This window comes from Typopeltis vanoorti, chromosome 3 (genome assembly GCF_054136105.1).
Source record: "Typopeltis vanoorti isolate ZY-2024b chromosome 3, IOZ_Tvanoo_1.0, whole genome shotgun sequence".
NCBI classification, from domain to species: domain Eukaryota; kingdom Metazoa; phylum Arthropoda; class Arachnida; order Uropygi; family Thelyphonidae; genus Typopeltis; species Typopeltis vanoorti.
The window spans coordinates 94,583,763-94,606,833 of NC_143551.1; the positions used below are offsets into that span (position 1 = coordinate 94,583,763).

Genomic DNA, 23,071 nt, shown 5'->3' on the forward strand with positions numbered 1-23,071 from the left:
TTTACCACAGTTTCCATGTAATCCTTTGTCTTTCTTGTTACTACAGTATCTTTGCCTGGATGATATACTCTTGCAAGGTGTTCACTTAATAATTCTATTATTTTGCATGATTCAGTTACCTCCCTACCACCACTGGCATTAATTCTGCCATAAATATTTTTCCTTTTTTACTTGCAACATACCAAAAGAACTATTGGTATTATCATTGGACTGCACTGATAATTTCCTTTCATACTCTGCTTTTGCTGTTCTTAACACACTGGTTACCCATCTGTCCTGTGCTTTGTACTGCTCATGTGTCTGCTGGTCCCCTTTCTCCTTGAATTTCTGGAAGAAATTCAAGGAATTTTTTTCTTGTAGCTCCAGCTTAATGAAGATATTCATCCATTTAACTCCCACTTGATTTATTCTCCTGACTTTAGGTATGCAGTCTGCTATTACTTCCAAAGTAATAGCAGCAAAAGTAGTAAATAAAAACAAAAAAGCTGCTATTACTTCCAAAGTAAAAGCATTCTTCTATTACTTCCTTCAAACCACTCCTCTACCACTTCCCATGCACTATCAACACCCAGCCCTTTCAGTTTCACATGCCAATGCACTGATCCAAGCAATCTCCTAAGCTTGTCATACCTACCATTCCTGTAATTCAACATATACCCCCTCTTAACTGAAAATTCCAAATATTTAGCCATGTGGTCATATTGGTTATGGACAAATTCTCTGATTCAATTACTAGATCTAGTACTCTCATCCCCACCCTCCAGGTACATTCCATCACATGCTGCCTTGAGGTAACTATTCCTTAGGAATTAGATAAATTCCATTTCCTTGTCCCCATGTGTCCTCTCCTCCTTCCAATCACTGTTACTATAGTTGAAGTCCCCCCATAATAATTACATGCACTCCACTCACTGAGCTCATTTGCCAATGCATAATGCATACTATGCCCATCATCTTTTCCATCCCCTAGTCCATAGATGGCAAACCTATGACACGTGTGCCAGAGGTGGCACGTCTGAGAATTTTGCTGGCACGTCAACGATTTACAGGTGATATCCTTTTATACGCTTATAAATTATTCAACTTTTTTTAAATTATTACAATATGTACAAATTAAATTTTGTTTTACACGAGAGATCAGCTATGAAGATGTGCATATGATTGGTGCGGTATTAACAAAAGATCACACGACCCAAAGACAAAGGCAACTGACAAGTGTTGAGTTCAAATGCTAATTCTCTTCAACCGAATTCCATAACATCTGAAACTGTCATAACAACATTCACTATATATTTCCTAGTTTTAACACATTCACGACGGGATGTCGTTTATCGTTCCAATGGAACTTCTCATTACCAGTGGGCTCAACACACACAAAGGTTCAACCCTTGGTTGAATTTTATTCCTGCTTGTTTGGGTTGAGCTGGCAGGTGAACTCACACACACGCATTATATGTACAGTGACCATATTTTTTTTGGAGAAAATAAAGGAAAAATCAGAAATTGTTTCATAATAAATATAAAAAAAAAAAAACAGGTTGTGTTTATTTGTTTCACTAAAACTAAAAAGCTTTATAATGTTTATTATAAAATATAAGCATATACATAGCATTTTAAACAATCACATTTATTACTTTAAAAAATTTAATTTTGATACTTGACACAAGAATGAACTTTTTTTTTTAATAAATCAGGTTTGTGTTTTAAAAATTCATAAAACTGTATTCAATTCACGTCAAAGTTCCATTTGGTATAAATGCATGCTTTCAATGTTTCGATTTTTAATTGGGTTTTTTTAAAATGGTCCATATATTTTTCACTAATGAAAATACTTGTTCAGTGGGGGCATAAGCAAAATTAAACGATTTTTAAAATGTTTTTAAAAGATACATGTTTATCTGCGAAATATTTAAAATATTCAACAATCCTACTACGTCATTTTGTTGCCATTCTTCGATCTTTTCACTGGTGACACAAGTTTTAATACACAAAACTTCACCAAATAGTTGGCCGTCATTTATATTTAAGTTCCAGTGACTGGAAATGAACAAAACACTTTCCTCGATCTTCGCCTGCAGAGGTATTTTTTGTAGTAGGACCCAATCAAATATTTCCAATTCCACGAAACAGCTGTCCCAGTTATTTAAATAATCAATGCAGGTTTGATAAAATTTATGAATTGCATCTTTAAATCTGTTGGCATTAATATTGAATTTACTATTTCAATTCACAAAATAAAGGACAAAATGGCCATTTTAGAAAAAACAATCTAAAGGACAGAGCAGTGAAATAAAGGACTGTCCTCTTAAATAAAGGACGTATGTTCACCATAATTATATGGCAAGTTTCAATTCGTGGTAGAATTTTATTTTAAGTTTGTCTTTGTGATCTGTCATAATGACATCGAGAATTTCAAATGCAATAAAACAAACACTTATTTTATGTAACTGAAAAATTGGACGATAGTTTTTAGTTAGTATTGTGTTTCAGTTATTGACATGAGTCTGTACAGCATAGTTTCTGTGGGAGAGGACAATAATAGTGCAATTAGAAACAGCTGGAATTAAAACGGCACTAACAAATGAATCACGCTATTTGTTGAGAAATATATTACATGGACTGCAAAAGCCTCTGTACCTTATTCAAGGATACAATAAAACTACACTTGTTTTTTTTTTGCATCTGCAGTATAATGGCTTTCGAGAGGGCATGTTTTTAACCAAGGGGGAGCGAGTTACTATCGCCTCGACATGAACATGTTTAAACATTTTTCATGTGCGAGGTAATATGCAAAACTTTTTGATGTCTTTTTTTTGTAAAGTAAAATCAGGGGTGCAAGTTATACGCAAGGGCAAGTTATAGTCGAGTAAATATGGTAAGCATTTAGCTGACAAGTTGATCTTCCCCTGTTTAGCTGACTTCTATGGTGAGTTACAATGCATAAATATTTTTCTCACTACCGTTTTTTTTTTTTTTTCAAACCAACATTAAAATAATCAATTTCACAATGAATAATATTATAAATTTATATATAAATAAATATTATCAATAAAATAAAATATTATTTATAAAATTATAAATAATTATTTATAAAATATTATATATTATAAATTAATTAATAGATTTTCTATTAATTTTTTCCCTACTATAAACTGCCCAGCATGTCATCAACTTGATTTGTAAATTTTTGGCACACGCCGGCAATTCAGCAACTCGATTTGTAAATTTTTGGCACGCACACATAAAAAGGTTCACCACCACTGCCCTAGTCTCTAGAAGCATCCTGATTAATCCTCTAATCTCACACCAGCCTCACATATGAGGTTGGTGTGAGATCAGAGGTGGCAGCTCATCAGCTTTCATCAATAATACTCCCCCACCCATTATTTTCTCTCTCTATTCTCCCTGAACACACTATAACCGTTTCTCAATCATTTCTCAAGTATACTTGCATAAATCTTGCCAGGAACAATCAGTTGGGAAATACCTCTGTAATTCTCACATTCAGTTTTATTTCCCTTTTTATATATAGGTACTATGAGAGCTCTAATGCAATCATCGGGAATTCGTCCATCTGTCCAGGCTTTCTGAACTATGCAATGTAGCCACTGTAAGACTCTTACACCACCATACTTCAGCATTTCTGGTCGAATATCATCTACTCCTGCTGCCTTTCCACATTTCAAGCCTTTGATGGCTTCAAGTATGGATATGTATTCCTGACTGTATGCCTGTTGAGTGTTTTTTTACCACTGTGCTATCACTGCTTGTTTCATTTAGCAATTTTTCAAAGTAATTACTCCATACTTCAAGGATATCTTTTTCTCCTGTTTTCATGCCACCATTATCATCTCTAACTGCTTTTACAGCACTCTTTCCTCCATTTCTAAGCTTCTTCAACAACCTCTAGAATATCTTACCACCTTCTTGATATTTATTTTCTATGTTCTTGCCAAAGTCCTCCCATGACTTTTGTTTAGCTAGTTTTACAGAGTGTTTCACTTTCTTACATTCGTCTCTGTATTCTCTAAGAACAAAAGCTGACTTATTTGCCAGGAACTTTTGATATGATTTTTTTTTCCCTTCACTGCCCCTTTAACATCCTGTGTCCACCATGGAGTTCTGATTTTTCTATCCTTGAAGACAACGTCACCACATGCCTCTCTGGCTGAATCAATCAGGGTTTTCATCAAAGCTTGCCACTGAATCTCCAAGGTTTAGTTCCTGTTCTCAAACTCTTTCATTTTTTCTTCAATAATCTCTGTCTATTTTAGTCTACAGTTCACATCTGAGAGCTGCTCAACTTTTATTCGCTTTAAAAAACTTTCTTACATGTTATTCTTTTCAATGTGAAATTCAATTTTATCCTACTGAAGACTAAATAGTGATCGCTTCCAATTTCAAATCCTCTGTACACTCTAGTGTCCTGCACCAGGGAGAAAACATCACTATCAACAATAACATAGTCAATGAGACTTTTCTTATTCCTTGCCTCTTCTCTCCATGTGAATTTGTGCACATTTTTATGTTGGAACATAGTATTAGTAATAACCAGTCCATGTCCTGGGCAGAAATCCAAAAGGTATTTGCCATTATTATTAGCTTTGCTCTTTTCTCCAAATTTACCCAAAACATTTTTGTATGTCTGACAATCATTTCCTACTCTGCTATTTAGATTCCCAACAATGACAAACTTTTCCTTTTTCATTGTGTCCGTTGCTTTTTCTAAAGCATCAAAAAATTCCTCCACTTCTACCTTAGTAGAACCTTCTGTGGGACAATAGGCACAAATAAATCTCATTGTCTAATTCCCCATTCTGATATTTGTCCACATCACTCTACTTGAGACTGTCTGCCATCCAAGAAGATTAGCCCCATATTTAGTGTTGAATACTATGGCTACTCCTTCTTTACCTTGATTGTCATTTCCTGAATATAACATTTTGTATTTTTTGCTCAGAAATATCACACCAGTTTTTGTCTTTTCTGTTTCAGTCACCCTATTATGTCGATCTGGTACTTATCTAATTCTTCAGCTGGCACCATTTCTTTGCCATTCAGGCTTGTTATGTTAATAGTACTGATCTTTAACTCTGGTGATGTTGAGTTGGGGTGTGCTTTCAGATTTGTTCCAGTAGCTGACTTTTTGCTGTTTGCCCTTGACACTTTATACTAACTATCTATGTATATACTAACTATCTATATATATTTATACTAACTATATAAATGCCTACACTGTTACTGCTGGTAACAAACCATTCTGGTTTGTTACCAGCAGTAACAGTGTAGGCATTTTATGCACATTCTTGCACTCAACTGCCTCATTGATATCTGTATTCCTGTTCAATAGCTCCCCCATCTCACTAAAAGCACTTGGTTTTCCGGATTTTGCATATTCACTATCACTTCAATGGGCACTTGACAGCCTTAGTCCATACACTTCATACATAAAATATGGATTACCAAATATGGATTAAGAGATTTTTTACTAAATAATTTAAGGAAATTACAACGTCAACTAAGATATACATTAAAATAAATTTTAATATACTTCAATATACTTCTGTGGGACAATAGGCACAAATAAATCTCATTGTCTAATTCCCCATTCTGATATTTGTCCACATCACTCTACTTGAGACTGTCTGCCATCCAAGAAGATTAGCCCCATATTTAGTGTTGAATACTATGGCTACTCCTTCTTTACCTTGATTGTCATTTCCTGAATATAACATTTTGTATTTTTTGCTCAGAAATATCACACCAGTTTTTGTCACGTTGCCATTTTCGAAAAAATTTAAGAACAAGACACGTGCACGCAGGCACAACAAAACAGTAAGTGAGGAAGAAGCAGGAAGCTATTATTTCTCCTGAAGTCCCTGATGGTGCCCCCTAGCAGGTAATGTTGGTATTCTTGGGTGATTGGGCTGAAGGTTTTCTGATGTAGGTTTCCCAAATTTGAGGTAGTTTAATGCAGCCAAATTGGTTGAGGTTTGGATTGTTTCTTAGGGCTAAAGCTGATTCCATGAAAAGCCTTCCATATTTGTATTTACTACGGTGTATTATCGTGGCTTTTTTTCCACCGTATCCTATGGCAAGTATCCAGTGCATGGTCAGCAAGACCAGAGTGGTTGTATTGGTGAAAACGGATGTAGTTCTGGTGTTCTGAAATTCTGATATTTGCTGTCCTGCCTGTTTGGCCAAAGTAGGACAGCTTACAGCTGCAAGGGACCTGGTATACACCAGGTAGGTCTGGGGGGGGGGGGGGAGGTTGATCTTTAGTAGAGCAGATAAGGGATGCCAATTTTTTTATATGGTCTGTAACAAGAAGTTAAGTCATGTTTTTTTAGGATTTTTGTAATTTTTTCCGAGGTGCCTTGAATATAGGGTATGGTGATGGATTTAGAGTAATCCTTGTTGTGGGGGGGGTTGTGGTTTACTGGTTTCAATATTTTTTGGATTTTTTTTTGGGGGGGGGGGGGGGAGCCGTGGCTGAGAAAGTGTTGAGAATGTGGTTTAATTCTGTAGTTAGGGCATTGTCATTTGAACAGATAAGTTTAGCCCTGTTGTGTAGTGTCTTAATGACTCCATATTGTTGCGAGGAGGGGTGGTGGGATTGTTGGTGAATGGATCTGCCTGTATGGGTTGGTTTTCTATAGACTGAGAAAACCAAGGTTCCATCAGGCTGGCAGGTGACTAGTGTGTCTAAGAAAGGAAGGCAGTTGTTTTTTTCTTCTTCCAGGGTGAATTTGATTCTGGGGTGTTGGTTGTTTAAGTGTGTTAGGAAGGAGAGGAGGTGCATCGGAGCCATGTGGCCAATTAGCGAACACATCATCAACATAGCGAAGCCAAATGGCTTTTTTTTTTTCGTGGGAGCAGAGTTTAAGGCTTTCTCTTCAAAAGTCTCCATATAAAAGTTGGCCAAGGGTGAGGAGAGTGGAGAACCCATTGCTGTCCCCTCTATTTGTTTGTAGAATTTTCCTTGCCAAACAAAATAGCCTGAGTTCATTGTGAACTGAAATAGGGCTGTGATATCCGGAGGAAATTTAGCTTGGATTAGCTCTAGGGTTTCTTTGAGTGGGACATTTGTGAATAAGGAGGAGGAGACATCAAAACTGACCATTATGTCAGTGTATTTGAGTGTAAGGTTTACTAAGCTGGCTTTGAAGTGGGCTGAGTTTTTTTTTATGTGTGAAGGTGTATTGCCGGTATAGCATGAGAGAGCTTTGGCCAAATGTTTAGCTAGTTTGTATGTGGGGGAATCAATGCCATCAACTATGGGACATAATGGCACATTTTCCTTATGTATTTTTGGGAGTCCATAAATACAGGTGGGGAGGGTATGGAGTTAAATGGTTTTAATTTGTTAGTGATTTCCACGGGCCAAGAAGTCACTTCTTGCTAAGGAGCCTGTGGAGTTTTCTAATTTGTGAGTTGGTGGGATTGTACTCAATGAGGAGGTAAGTAGCCCGATCTAACAATAGCACTTTCAGCTTACCTGTGTATTCCTTTGGTTAATCAATACTGTGGCGTTCCCTTTATCAGCTTTGGTGATTATTATTTTCTTGTTTTTCTTTAATTCTAGTAGAGATTTAATTTCCTTACTAGGCATGTTGGCTTTTGGTGGTTTAGCTTTGGTCAGAACACAAGCCACATCCAGTCTAATGTCGTTGGCGACGTGATTTGGAAGGTGTCATATCCCATGTTCAATTCATTGCGCCCAGAAGAATACCTTCAGCAGGTATTCTTCTGAGCGCAATGGCGAAGTTGTGGCCACGTGCGAGGGCGTCGAGTGCTTTGGGTTTCACACTAAATGACGAAAGGTTGACTACCGTTTCAGTAGGAAGTTGTGGTTTTGAGATCGAGTTTTTTTTTAATTTTCAAATTTTTTGATGTGTTGATCTTGTACTTTTTTAAATTCTTTCTCTGCTGCAGTGCACGAGGTGTCGTATAAAATAGACCAAATTTCGTGGCTCAAAGTGCTGGAAAGGTCATCTTCAAGTGCCTGGATAGCTAAGTTAGATGACAATGCCCTAACCACATTCTCAACACTTTCTCAGCCAATGGCTACCCCCCCCCAAAAAAATCCAAAAAATATTGAAACCAGTAAACCACAATCCCCCCCCCCCCCCTCACAATAAGGATTACTCTAAATCCATCACCATGCCCTATATCCGAGGCACCTCAGAAAAAATTACAAAAATCCTAAAAAAACATGACTTAACTTCTTGTTACAGACCATATAAAAAATTGGCATCCCTCATCCCCCCCCCCCCGACCCACCTGGTCCCTTGCAGCTGTAAGCTGTCCTACTTTGGCCAAACGGGCAAAACAGCAAATATCAGAATTTCAGAACATAAGGACTACATCTGTTTTCACCAATACAACCACTCTGGTCTTACTGCCCATGCGCTGGATACCTGCCATAGAATACGGTGGAAAAAAGCCACGATAATACACAGTAGTAAATACAAATATGAAAGGCTTTTCATGGAATCAGCTTCAGCCCTAAGAAACAATCCAAACCTCAACAAATTTGGCTGCATGAGACTGCGTCAAATTTGGGAAACCTACATCAGAAGACCTTCAGCCCAATCACCCAAGAATACCAACATTGCCTGCTAGGGGGCACCATCAGGACTTTAGGAGAAATAATAGCTCCTTGCTTCTTCCTCACTTACTGTTTTGTTGTGCCTGCATTCACGTGTCTTGTTCTTAAGTTTCTTGAAAATGGCAGCGTGACGTTGCCGAAATTATTAAAATTTATTTTAATGTATATCCTAGTTGATGTTGTAATTTCCTTAAATTATTTAGTAAAAAATGCATAACCAACATCTAAGCCTTTTCACGAGAAATGGATTAAGAGAGAAAATCAAATTAAATTAAACTATCACAATGTCACAATACACTACATTAGCAGACTACATTACAACAACATCACACTATACATTAGTGGGCATGTTTACACGAATTTTAACATATAGATTTGAGACTTAGGTTACTTACTAGAAACCACAGATATAAGAAGTTTGAGAAAAATTAAGAAGTAAACAAATGACATCAATATCAGACTAGCATTAAAAAGACCCAGAGGAAGACCAAAATCTAGTTGGACTGATGAGGTTAGAAGCACCTTATTATAGCAAAATATCTCACAATATTGGAGTCCTGACTAATAACAGAGTAATTTGGAAGAAAATTGTTGATATAAAGTTAATAATAATGTAAATTTAATCATGTACTACTTTATAATATCTTGCACATCCCTTAAGGATGAATATCAGGAATTTGATTACATAAATCTTGAGCCAGATCAAAGGATTCAGTATTATATATTGAACCTTTGACATGGAATGCCTGACCTAACAAAAATGCATGCTCCATCCTATGTGGGCATAATGCACGATGTTGTTGAGAGAGTTCAGCAGTTCAGCTCAAAATTATACAAGTTGCAGTTCAGTAAGGAATAACAGAGTGGGTGTTTGATACCCGTAAGTAATGGTATATGTAATTAATGTTTGCCTTGATACCACAGATGTTGATATATGTTGTTGTTTTTTTTTTCATGGAGATTTTAGGTTTTTTAGAGATAATTTTATTTAGATTTTTCATTGTGATAATTTAATGCCTGTGGCTTGGAGAAACATTCACAGGAACTAATACTCTATAGCCATAAATCACATGTGCATTGTATAATGATCTTGAAATGAAAAAAAAATTATATGGAGAGAGCAGAATCTTTTCTTCTTCTACTTGATTTAAGGTTCAATTTGATGCATTTACAATGTATGCAATCTGGGTCTGCTATTTGGCCTACAACTTTATGTTAATTTAACTACTTTTTTTTTTAATTCATTCTACTAAGATATTTATTCCATTCTGATCTCTCTCTCTCTTCCCCCCACCCTTTTTTTTTAATCCATTCATTTAAGAATTGTAACTAGCATTCTTCATAAATCTTTTCACTTTTATTCTATAAGCTTTTGTTTAACTATTTTTCTTAACACTGACATTTCAAATATTGTATTTTTCTGTTATATTTTTGATGTTTCTATTCTTGTTTCACATGCATAAGTTAATATCGATCAAATAACAGATTTATAGATTCTTACTTTTCTTTTGCTAGATCTTTATTTTTGAATATAGTTGAAATGACACACCCTGATATTTTATTAGCAATAAGGTACTGTTCTTTTAATTCACTCTATGTTATATTTTCAGTCTTAAGTTATTCCTAAGTATTTGAAGTCCTGATCATAAGATGGCATCTCAGTTGAATGTAGTGAGGCTTTTATTCATATTAATCTGAAGTCTGGTTTGATATTGTTATGAGTGCAGACTTGCTATTTCAAGCACTCCACACATAGTTGGGTTTTGTAGAGTGAAGGGCCTTCCTACAATCAGTCCTTGGACTTCTTGAAGGTGCCATGTAACAATATCAGTAAATGTGAACTCATCCTCCATTGAAAAACACCAACGTATGATTTACAAACAAAAGATATAGCAACTGCTACCTGCTTGGTGTGATATATTAAACTGAACACCATTCTAGGCACATCTTGAATATGATTCTGATTCGTTACAATCTGGTAATTCATTGAGATACAAAGGGCTAGATATCTCAGAAATACAAGGTTCTAAGGTTCTAGACTGGTGTTTAGTGGGACTTTTTCATTAGTTTTTGAAGTATAGAATACATCTTTAAAATTTATGACAAAGGTGTGGAATAATCCTTATATTTTCTTACTAAAGCAAACAAACATAGAGATAACAAAAATTTTGTTATAGTGATAATTTAAGCTTATGGGAAGACTTTAGATGAGAACATTTCCAGTAGTTTGTTATAATGATGTTTGCTATACTGAGTTGGCTGAATTTCTTTTACTAAAAAAGGTAAGAGATGTTTCTAATAAAACCTGAATGCAAATAAAAATATCAGATGAATTATACTACTAACTATATTTTATTGTGCATACACATACAGAAGATTACACGTAAAATACTTACTGGATCATACTGCATGTACACCCATGGAGGCCACCACGTATAATTAGCAAATTCATATCTGTTATACTATAAAAAAAAAAAAGAAAAAAAAGGAAAAGAAAAAAAAAAAACTATTTTAAAACATTTATGGAAAAGAATTATGCAAGAATATGGATTTAAAGAATTATGGAATATGGCACAATTAAATAAAAATTACAAATATATAATGGCAATAAGCTAAACATAATTTATTATAGTAAGTTATTTACCTGCTGTAAAAGAGGGAAAATATCACAACATGAAATTTTTTAAATATTTTATTAAATAGAATCAGAAATTATTAATAGCTAACCTCATAAGTCATAACAAAGATGACAGCAATAATGCTAGATTATGTAAATTTTTTGACCAAAAAACTAATGCAATAAACGATAGCTGACACTGGGTTTAATAGGTCATGATAATATATAGTTATATTGACTATTTCTGTCACATATGCTAGTGGCTTCTTCTGGGTTAAGAAAAAAAAAAAATACAATAAGTGATAAACATGAACCATTACATAACTAAAATCAAACATGGAGGGTGGAAACCGGCATGGATCAGTCATTGTTCAGTAGGTATGCATGCTGGTTGGCAGAAAAGTTAGTCTGGGTGTTGAAAGATCTAATAAGTGACTTTCAAATATCATGTAAAAGCATTCCTTGGTTTCTGCCGAGTGTGACTTGTGAGTAGATAACCATCATAACCCTCTTTGATGTTGCAGGCACTGAAGTTATCTTCTATGTAAAACATGGAGCTCTTGTCCCCTTCAATATTGTGGTGAGTGTGCGAGAAGTGGGAAGCTAGGCCTGAGCTGTCTTCTCTGTTGTTAATTAACATCTCAAATATGACCTTTATCCTAATTTCCAAACTTTAGATGTTTGCCTTGAGTAATATTCCATGTTTTTGTGGCCTTGCTTACATAAGGCAAACATCTAGAAATTTGGAAATTAGACAAAAAGAGCATATTGAAGACATTAATAACAGCAAAGAAGACAGCTCGGACCTAGCTTTCCACTTCTCCCATACTCAACCACAATATTGAATGGGACAAGAGCTCAATGCCTTACATAGAAGACAACTTCAGAGCTCGCAACATCAAAGAGGCTACGATAGTTATCCACTCACAAAGCACACTCAATAGAAATCAAGAAATAATTTTATATGCTATTTGGAAGTCACTTATTAGATCATTCCACACTTCAGACTAACTTCTCTGCACAACTAGCATGCATACCTACTGAACAATGACTGACCCATGCTAAATTATCTGTACCTGCCAAAAAAATGAACTTATTCACTTCTTTCTTCTGCAAACTTAAAACTTCACTGACATCCTTTAGCTTTGCACCTGGAAAACATGCATTCATCCATTTCTCATTAAGTATATACCTCTTTTCATTGAATATCTATACAATACTTTCTCTTTTCTTACATTTTATGCTTTTCCTATTCACTCTTTCTTTCTCCCTCCTGTGGTACCACATGGTAATCATTTCTCCGGTCGATTAATGAACATCAGTACTACATTGAATACGTGAAACTTCAAAAGTGTGGTTTGGTACAGCGTACATTGACACTAAACATGGTATCCTGTGGGATAAAGCTTGTCTTCTCAATAGAAGCAATTTTAAATATAACTGCCTTTTCAAAGAAAGCTGTGAAGATCTTTTACATCAGTCTAACTTGAATCAGAACGATCGTTTTCCTCTCTCTCTCTCTTCCCCAGAAGTTTGGGAGATTCTCATTTTATGTAAACATTAAAAAGTTTTAATATTAATTTATAGCATGCAGCAACCATTTTTAATTGGTAAACTGATTGTTGTATATAGAGGCTAATGACTTCACATCGATTGCCTTAGTATTCCATAATGCAATGCACATATCCTTACAGACATGTATAATGCTATGCATTATGGGAAGGGCCACTACCCAGACTAGTTTTGACCTTTATTGAGGTCTCATCAGTGGGAGCCAGACCCAGAAGTGATACCAAGGTTGAAGTAATGCAGAAGTCATATTTCCATATACTAGTCAAAAGGTGTCACACCTTATTACTCTGGATTAAAGATAGATGTAGAAAGTTTTTTTCACTTGGTATGTTATAAATTAAAGAAGCCAAGAAATTATATTCTTGATTTTCATCCTGTAAGGATATGTGCATTGCATTATGGGATGCTAAGGCAATTGATGTGAGGCCATTAGCCTCTATATACAAGTATCCCAGTTGTGAAGTGACTTCATGCGCAAACTTTGTTTGCTTACACTTGGATAAACCTTCTTTCCTTTGCTCATGAGAAAGTTATGCCAAGAATCTTATTTACTACTTTTTAACTAAAAGTTTTGGTGATTATATAATTTGACTATAACATGAAAACAGTTCATTAGTTGATGAGTAGTTCTTTTCTGCAGCATATACCACATTCCCTCAAGCTAAGAGTCCATCAAATCTGTGAACAAAAAATCAATTTTCCAAAGCAATTGGACATACAATGGATTGCTGCATATAGCTTCACTTAGGAATGTTAGTATGAATCAAAACACGTTATAATAATTACAAACAAACCCTTCCCAGAATAATTTACTGAAAGAATTTGTCGTATAACAAGGATGAATGAAAGATTGAGCTTAGATACACCATCAGTTTATATATGTGTATGTGAATTTGAATATTCATTCACTTATATATATATTATATATAGAAACAACATATATATAGAACTCATTCAGGAAAAAAAAAAAAAAATCTCCCTCTCTCCATATATATATTAAAGATACCAAGCTATTTTAAACCTGGTTTTACTCCATTTCCCAAGTAAGCAAACAGACAAACAAGTCAAGTTTGCACCTGCATGTATTGCAAGTCTAGCTGACCCTCAAAGTACATTTATATCTCATCCGGAGATTTTTATTTAATAAGGTTAAAACACCTTATGGCAACTTGTTCTGGTAAAATACTTATAAGCTCTGTATTATAAGTATTTTACATTTATTATACCCATTACTAAAATCTTGGTATTTCTAGCCTGGCTCCCACTGATGAGACCTCAATAAAGGTCGAAACCGGTCTGGATAGTGGCCCCTTGCCTTTAATACATAGTATCATACATCTCCTCAAGGAGATGGGCTGTGCATTAAGGGTAAATATTAAGAATAGTGATCAGAGCTTATTCTACCTTTACCATGAGTTGCCTTGACTTGCACTACTTTGAGGGTCAGCTAGACTTGCAATACGTGCAGGCGCAAACTTGACTTGTTTGTCTGTTTGCTTACTTGGGAAATGGAGTAAAACCAGGTTTAAAATAGCTTGGTATATTTAACATTTATTATACCCAAGGTAAAAGACTTTCTACATACAGTAAAACCCCTTTTTTGTACTATTCAGGGGACTGATGGAAAAAAGTGTAAATAGCAAGAAAGTGTAAATAGCAGGAAATGTAAAAAAACGTTTAAATAAGGCTAAAAGATGACTTACTGCTAGTATGCGAGTCTACATACCAGATTACAAAATTTAATAACTGAAAATAAATGAATTTACAATTACTTACATTTATCTATTTAAAATGATCTTTATTTGTTGATTATTTTTGCTTACTGTTCTTTTTTTTTTTCCGACATCGTGCCAGATTGCTTTGCTTGACCTGTTTTTTTACTATTGTGTTCAAAGTGGACACGGAGAGTCCAAGATCTTTTGCTAAATGCACATGTGTTCCAGAATGCCAATCTACACGTCGCAAAATTGCCATCTTTTCTTCTACCGAAATAAATTTTCTGTCTTTTTTCTCCATGTTACTAATAATCCACCACCGCAACTTGAAAGCAACTTTCACATGCTAAATTACGTAGCAGAAATTCTGCAATATCAATTCGTACTGTGATTGAAAAATCAGGGTATTGCTCATCACTACATTACTGCGGCAAGCGTGCAGGTCACCGTGATTGCGGAAACGAAACTACAGCTGAAAGTAAGTAACGCCATCTGGGAACAGAAATGCGCAGATTTCCGCAGCAATCAATTCGAAAATCAGTATTGCCGCCACCCAAGAAAAAAACGCAAATCACGGGAAATAACATCCTCAACAAGTTGTTAATGGTGGGAAAACAATACATCGTAAGAATAGGCCTTAAGATGGGACCAACAGAAAATGACATAAATGGCAGGAAAACGTAAATTGCGGGAACATAAAAACGGGGTTTTACTGTGTATGTGTGTGTGTATATATATATAGTCAAAAAAATCAGCTAACATCTGTTATTCCCTTATAAGGAACAGGTGAGGCCGTTTTAGCCCTGTCTAACTTTTGGAGACTGAGTGGGCAGTTCAATCTCCATTCATGGCCAATCAGAAATAGCTGGCCCAAGGCTATCACTAATTTAAGCAGCCCACAGTGAAAAGACCGCTCAACAAGTGCTGCCATCTTGTGGACCCTATCACAATATTTTCAATGTCTGAAATAGCGTGGGTTCTACAGTCAATTTTCTTGAATTTACAGGATGAAAAGCCTGAGTTTCCAGGAGAAAAAACCCCTTGCCCATGCCAGATATATACACGTATATATATGATACAATGGATTTCCTCAGAAAAAACTTCAATTACTAAAAGCTGAGAAATGACAATAAAACTTATCTGAATGCACAACTAGTTTCATCTTCTTAGAGATGAAACTAGTTGTGCACTAGAGATAAGACATCATTGAGTGCATAACACAAAAAGAGAAATACAAAAAATATACATTACAAGAGAACAGCAGCTATAAATGAAGTTGCAAATGGAATGCTGACATTTGAAGGCATTCTGGATACCACAATACTGTTGAGCATGATTTCATGCATGCCAAAGTTGGGGGGGGGGGGCTCAGGAGTAACAATCAGAGAGGATATACCTTAGGTCAGTATTAAAGCAGACTGGATTGAGGAAAGTTTGTCAATTCAATAATTATTCTCTCAAGCTCATCACAGCATCTAAAAATGTTTTCTGATTTGTTCCAAATCACTGAGTGAGTGATAGAATCATCATTTTCAGGGTTAGCAGAATTAAGAACGTGATTAGACAGAGGCTCTAGTTCTGCCATACGTGATATCTCTCACATGCTCCTCCAAACACAGCAGCTCAATGGAGTTCTCTGTCTGACCAAAATAGGAAGCATGGCAGTTAAAAACTTACTGTGTGTGCTCGTGCATGCATGTCAGAAAAGCTGAAGATCTCTATTTAAAGAAAATCCACACATACCAATAGATGCCTTCATGTGCAGTCTCATCATTATCTGCCCCAAAAGATTGTCATCATCTCTACATTAGGAAAATGTGCTCCCTCCTCAGTGAAGAATAGATCACCAAAGAACTAAGGTTTCTTCTCACAACCTTTTAGAACAGTTATTGTAAACAGACTATTAATACACTGCAATTTAATCCATGGGCTCATTGTATCGAAGATAATAATGCCGTAAAAGATTTTATATGTCTTCTGTATAATGGTTCCATTTTGCCAACGCTAGCTAAAATTATAAAATCTGCACTTCTTTTGCTCCTCTAACCAAACTCCATTCCTTACTGGGCACAGCTAAACTGAAATATGACAGCTTCAAGTATCCATGAGTTTAATGTCTTCAGTGTAACTGCAATGTGCCGGTCAGACAGAGAAATCTACTGAGCTGAGCATGAAGAACCATGTGAGAGACATCACGTATGGCAGAACTAGAGCTGCCACTCTATCTAATCATATTCTTAATTCTGCTAATCCTTAAAATGACAATTCTATCACTCGCCCAGTGATCTGAAATAAATCAGAAAATATTTTTAGATACTACTATGATAACCTTGAGAGAAGAGTTATTGAATCGACAGAAACTGTCCTCAATCCAGTCTCTCTGATTGTTACTCCTCAGCTATCCAACTTTGGCATGCATGAGATCATGCCCATGTGAACATGCTCAACAATACTATGGTATCCAGAATGCCTTCGAATGTTAGCAAATCTGTTTGCCACTTAATTTATAGCTGTTGTTCTCTTGTAAATGTATATTTTTTGTATTGCTTTCTTCATGTCATGCACTGAATGAAGTTTTATAAGAAGATGAAATTAGTTGTGCGTTCATAAATAAATAAATTATGTCATTTCTTGGCTTTTAGTCATTTAAGTTTTTCTTTTTTTAAATATATGTATGTATCTTTGTAGAACTCTTTCAGAATCTATCTGAAATTCTTTTTCCCATGCATTTACACACACACACACAATTTTGCATGTTGTAGAAATAAAAAGACCATACCTTTCTTCTTGAATATTTCTGTCGAAGGATACAACTTTCCCCTAAATTTTCCAGTTCAAGTGTCACACGATCAATATTGCAAGGTGGTGGCACTCTGAAGCGGTCTAAACTCTGTAATCTTGCTCCTTCTCCTGGATCTCCTAGTGTTATTTCTGGTAATATAGTAATTTTCCCCATTACAATGCTGCAAATAAATATAATAAAAAAATTAAATTTTTTTTTGGAAGTGGGAGAGCCTCAAAAAGGCTTTTCACAGTTTACTTTAACTTGGAACCAAGTAAGTAAGTGTTGAACACATGATAAAAGTTTAATGGAGTGAAACAGGAATTGGAAACAATTAAAAGAAATATTTAATGCTTCCAATATGTCATCAGTTACAGAGACATCGTCAGGCAGTACAAAATGACACTTGTAACATTCACGCACCCCGTGTGGGGTACACCTGTAACCCCCCATCGGGCGCGTCCCCTGGTGGTGGATCGGGGAATGCTCGTCATAGTTTACTATGAAGGGTAAGAGAGAAATAAAATACCTCCCACGGACCAGCAGGATAGCACTTCCCTCATAGGCCGGTCTGGGGACCTCAAAGGTGGCACCACCAGACTCGGGTGCTGAAGGCTAATCCCCTGCACACCTTAAAATTTCACTCATTAAAAGAAATAACAAAGAGATAGCTGAACTGCCTAAATGGTTAACGACAAAGCAAGTAAAACGGTACATGAGATACGAAACATGGAACATCAAAAGTCTACATGGAAAAGAAAACGAATTAATAGATAAATTTAAAAAATCAAGATTGGATTTGCTAGCAGTCACAGAAACAAAAAAGAAAGGTCAAGGTTGCCAGAAAATGAAAGATGGGTATATATTTTTCTATTCAGGGGTAAACCCAAGAGAATGGGGAAAACAAGGGATAGCTTGCATAATTAAACCAGATCTCAAAGAATATATTACTAAATGGCAACTAATAAACGAAAGGTTTTGACAATCACTATAGATTTTAAATCAGACAACCAAGTATTCACTGTAATTGTTGCATATGGCCCAAACGATAATGCCAATAAAGAAATTAAAGATGAATTCTTCGAACTCTTACAAAAAAACAATTGAAGAAGTTCAAGGGCATATCATACTACTAGGAGGCCTTAATGGCCAGGTAGGGAATCAAGTAGATGAAGAAACGAAACAAGTGTTGGGATCACAAGGAGAAATAACCCGGAATAATAATGGAGAAAGAATAATAAATCTTTGCCTTACAAATAATTTAGTAATAGCGAATACTATGTTTACCAGGGAAGAGCCCAACAGAAATGAAAAATCTATAATCGACTACGCCATCATAAGCAGATCGTACTGGAAGTATACACAAAATGCAAGAGTCTACAGAGGTCCTGAAATAGGCAGTGACCACTACTTATTAGTATTGGAAACAATCCATAAAATAAAAGTTGAAAAATGTAGAAAAAGTAGCAAGGAAATAAAGAAAGAAGAAACAGCCATTGAGTATAAAAGTAAAATAGAAGAGAAGATGAAAGAAGTAGAAAAAGAGATATATGAAGACCAAGAGGTAGAAAACCTATGGTACAGGTTCAAAACACTTCTTCTAGAAACAAGCAAAGAAATTTGTGGTGTATCATTAAATAATAAACAGAAGAAACATAAAACACCCTGGTGGACTGAAGAACTAAAAGAAGAAATTAAAAAGAAAAAGCAATTTTGGAAGAGATATATAACAAAGCTGCAGGTTGATAGAGAACTATACAACAACCAAAGAAATAAAGTTAAAACCTTAGTGAAAGCAGAGAAAAGAAAATGCTGGGAAGACTTTGGACATACTTTAGAACAAAATTTTAAAGGAAACCAAAAACTCTTCTATAATGTTTTAAGAAGAATGAGGTCAGAGAAAGAATGCCCCATAAAGTTTATCAAAAATAAGGATGGAAAGTTACTCACAAATTTCGAAGACATCATGGAAAGATGGAAACAGTGCTTTCAAGAATTATTAGAAGATGCAGGACACAGAAAAAATATAACCCTAAGAGCAAAACACACAAGCAAAATAGAAGATCAGAGTGAAGAAATTCATGCAAATGAACTGTTAGCAGCAATAAATAAAATAAAACTGGGCAAATCAGCAGGCCATGACCAAATAACACCAGAAATGGTAAAGAATTTAGGAACGAAAGCCATAAAATTTCTTTTACACCTACTCAATGTTGTATGGAAAAAGAAAATTATCCCTATATTTAAGAAAGGAGACAACAGCAAATGTGAAAATCATAGAGGAATTTTGCTTTTAAGCGTTCCAGGAAAATTACATACCCGCATTTTAGAAGCGAGGCTTAGGACACACTGGATGAAATGCAATATGGCTTTCGAAAAAATAGAAGCACACAGGATCTTATCTTCAGTCTTAGACAAATATCAGAGAAAACATTGGAATATGGAAAAGAACTACATTCATGTTTTATAGATTTTGAAAAGGCCTTTGACCAAGTTCCCAGACACTTAATATGGCAAACATTAAAGAAAAACAAGATACAAGATAACTTAATAGCAGCCATACAAAGCCTCTACAAAAGTAATAGAAATTATGTAAGAACCTGTAATAATAGATCAAAAGAATTTGAAACAAATGAAGGAGTGAGGCAAGGCTGTATCCTCAGCCCTCTTCTCTTCATCGTAGTAATGGATGAAATTTTAAAGGCATGCCAAACAAAAACAAAAAAGTTCCACTTAGGATACAGGAAACTGAAAGAAACCAGGATTTCACACATGGCTTTTGCAGATGATGTAGTGATTCTAGCAAATACAGCTGAAGATCTGCAGTACAATATCAACATTTGGTATGAAGAAACAAAGAAAAGGAATATGACCATAAATATAAATAAAACTAAAACAATGATCATATCTAGAAACTAACAAAAACACATAATAAAAATAGAGAAGCACCAACTGGAACAAGTCCACTCCTTTAAATACTTGGGATCATATATACAAGAAGATGGTAGACTAGACTGGAACAAGTCCACTCCTTTAAATACTTGGGATCATATATACAAGAAGATGGTAGACTAGACTAGACACAGAAATTAACAACAGGATAAGAGAGAAAACAAAGCTATTCTATGCAATGAAAGGCCCACTCCTAGATAAGAAAGAAGTCACCCAAAATACCAAAATGGCAGTGTACCGTTCAGTGTTTCTACCAACATTAACATACAGTTGTGAGTCATGGTGTTTAACAACAGGAAACACAAATAAACTACAAACAATTGAAATGAAATTTCTCAGGAAAGTGGCACAAAAAAACAAGACTAGACCGAATAAGAAATCAAATCATAAGAGACAGCATTCAAGTTGCATCTCTGAATCAATTCATAACACAAGCCCAAATGAGATGGTTTGGACATCTTAATCGAATGGAAGAAGGAAGAATAGCAAAAACTGTATATGAAAGCCAGAAAATAGGAAAAAGAAAGGAGACCTCCACATAGCCTTTAAAGGAATGCGGAGAACCGACCTTCTGACCTAATGTCCAATCCTCACCTTCTCGTGGTGCACCCTGTTGGGTATCTACTTGGATACTGAACGGACGAGGATGGGCTGGCAATTTGGGATTTAGCCGACCAAATTGTATTCTTATTGGTTAAACCCAAAATATAGAATGATGGTACAACATGACAAAATTTCATGCCGGCTGGGGCGTCGCCCGGTTAAACAAGGCCCCCGTTGTTTTCGCCAGGGAACCAGGGCGAACAGCGAAAAGTCAGCTACTGGAACAAATCTGAAAACAAACCCCAACTCAAAATCACCAGAGTTAAAGATCGGTACTATCAACATAAGAAGCCTGAATGGCAAAGAAATGGAGCTAGCTGAGGAATTAGATAAGTACCAGATCGACATAATAGGGGTGACTGAAACAAAAAAGACCAAAACTGGTGAGATCTTTCTGAGCAATAAATACAAAATGTTATATTCAGGCAGTGACAATCAAGGAAAAGAAGGAGTAGCCATAGTATTCAACACAAAATACGAGGCTAATCTTCTTGAATGGCAGTCAGTCTCAAGTAGAGTAATGTGGGCAAATATGAGAATGGGCAACTGGACAATGAGACTTATTTGTGCTTATGGTCCCACAGAAGGTTCTACTAAGGTAGAAGTGGAGGAATTTTTTGAGGCTTTAGAAAAAGCAACTGACACAATGAAAAAGGAAAAGTCGGTCCTTGTTGGGGATCTAAATAGCAGAGTAGGAAATGATTGTGAGACATACAAAAATATTTTGGGAAAATTTGGAGAAAAGAGCAAAGCTAATAATAATGGCAAATATCTGTTGGATTTCTGCTCAGGACATGGACTGGTTATTACTAACACCATGTTCCAACATAAAAATGTGCACAAATTCACATGGAGAGAAGAGGCTAGGAATAAGAAAAGTCTCATTGACTATGTTATTGTTGATAGTGATGTTTTCTCCTTGGTGCAGGACACCAGAGTGTACAGAGGATTTGAAATTGGAAGTGATCACTATTTAGTCTTGAGCAGGATAAAATTGAATTTCATATTGAAAAGAATAACATGTAAGAAAGTTTTAAAGCGAATAAAAGTTGAGCAGCTCTCAGATGTGAACTTTAGACTAAAATACAGAAATATTATTGAAAAGAAAATGAAAGAGTTTGAGAACAGGAATCAAACCTTGGAGATTCAGTGGCAAACTCTGAAGGAAACATTGATTGATTCTGCCAGAGAGGCATGTGGTGAGGTTGTGTGCAAGGATAAAAAAATCAGAACTCCCTGGTGGACACAGGAAGTTAAAGAGGCAGTGAAGGAAAAGAAGAAAGCATATCAAAAGTTCCTGGCAAATAAGTCAGCTTTTACTCTTACAGAATACAGAGACAAATGTAAGAAAGCTAAACAGTGTGTAAAACTTGCTAAACAAAAGTCATGGGAGGACTTTGGCAAGAATATAGAAAATAAATATAAAGAAGGTGGCAAAATATTCTGGAGGTTGTTGAAGAAGCTTAGGAATGGAGGAAAGAGTGCTGTAAAAGGAAATAGAGATGATAAAGGTGAAATGAAAACAGGAGAAAAAGATATCCTTGAAGTATGGAGTAATTACTTTGAAAAACTGCTAAATAAAACAAGCAGTGATGACAGCACAGTGATAAAAAAACGCTGACCAGGCATGCAGTCAGGAATACATATCCATACTTGAAGTAGAAAAAGCCATCAAAGGCTTGAAATGTGGAAAGGCAGCAGGAGTAGATGATATTCGACCAGAAATGCTGAAGTATGGTGGTATAAGAGTCTTACAGTGGCTGCACTGCATAGTTCAGAAAGCCTGGACAGAGGGACGAATTCCCGATGATTGGAGTAGAGCTCTCATAGTACCCATATATAAAAAGGGAAATAAAACAGAATGTGAGAATTACAGAGGTATTTCCCTACTGAGTGTTCCTGGCAAGATCTATGCAAGTATACTTGAGAAACGGTTGAGAAGAATTGTGGAAGAAAAGCTTGGTGAAGAACAAGCTGGATTCAGGCCAAATAGAGGCTGTCAGGGTCAGATCTTCACTTTACGACAAATAGTCGAGAAAGCATGGGAATATAACAAAGATCTGTATTTAAGTTTTGTCGATTTGGAAAAGGCATATGACAAGGTGCCAAGAGAGAAGCTATTCAATGCGCTGCAGTTATATGGTGTCAATGGGGCATTATATCAAGCAATACTTAGTCTTTATTTGAGTTGTGAGTCAGCAGTTAGAATTGAAGGAAAT

General features: G+C 35.7%; 1 protein-coding gene across 1 annotated transcript in view; it reads right to left on the reverse strand.

Annotated features, from left to right (window-relative positions):
* The window catches only part of LOC150108394 (protein cereblon-like), a 293,909-nt gene that overhangs the window by 145,505 nt on the left and 125,333 nt on the right, over window positions 1-23,071 (reverse strand). Inside the window, exons 5-6 of the mRNA XM_090415815.1 lie at window positions 17,295-17,478; window positions 11,008-11,073 (exon numbers count right to left, since the gene is read on the reverse strand). Coding sequence (XP_090271941.1) covers window positions 11,008-11,073; window positions 17,295-17,478 — 250 coding nt within the window. The remainder of the gene's footprint in view (window positions 1-11,007; window positions 11,074-17,294; window positions 17,479-23,071) is intronic.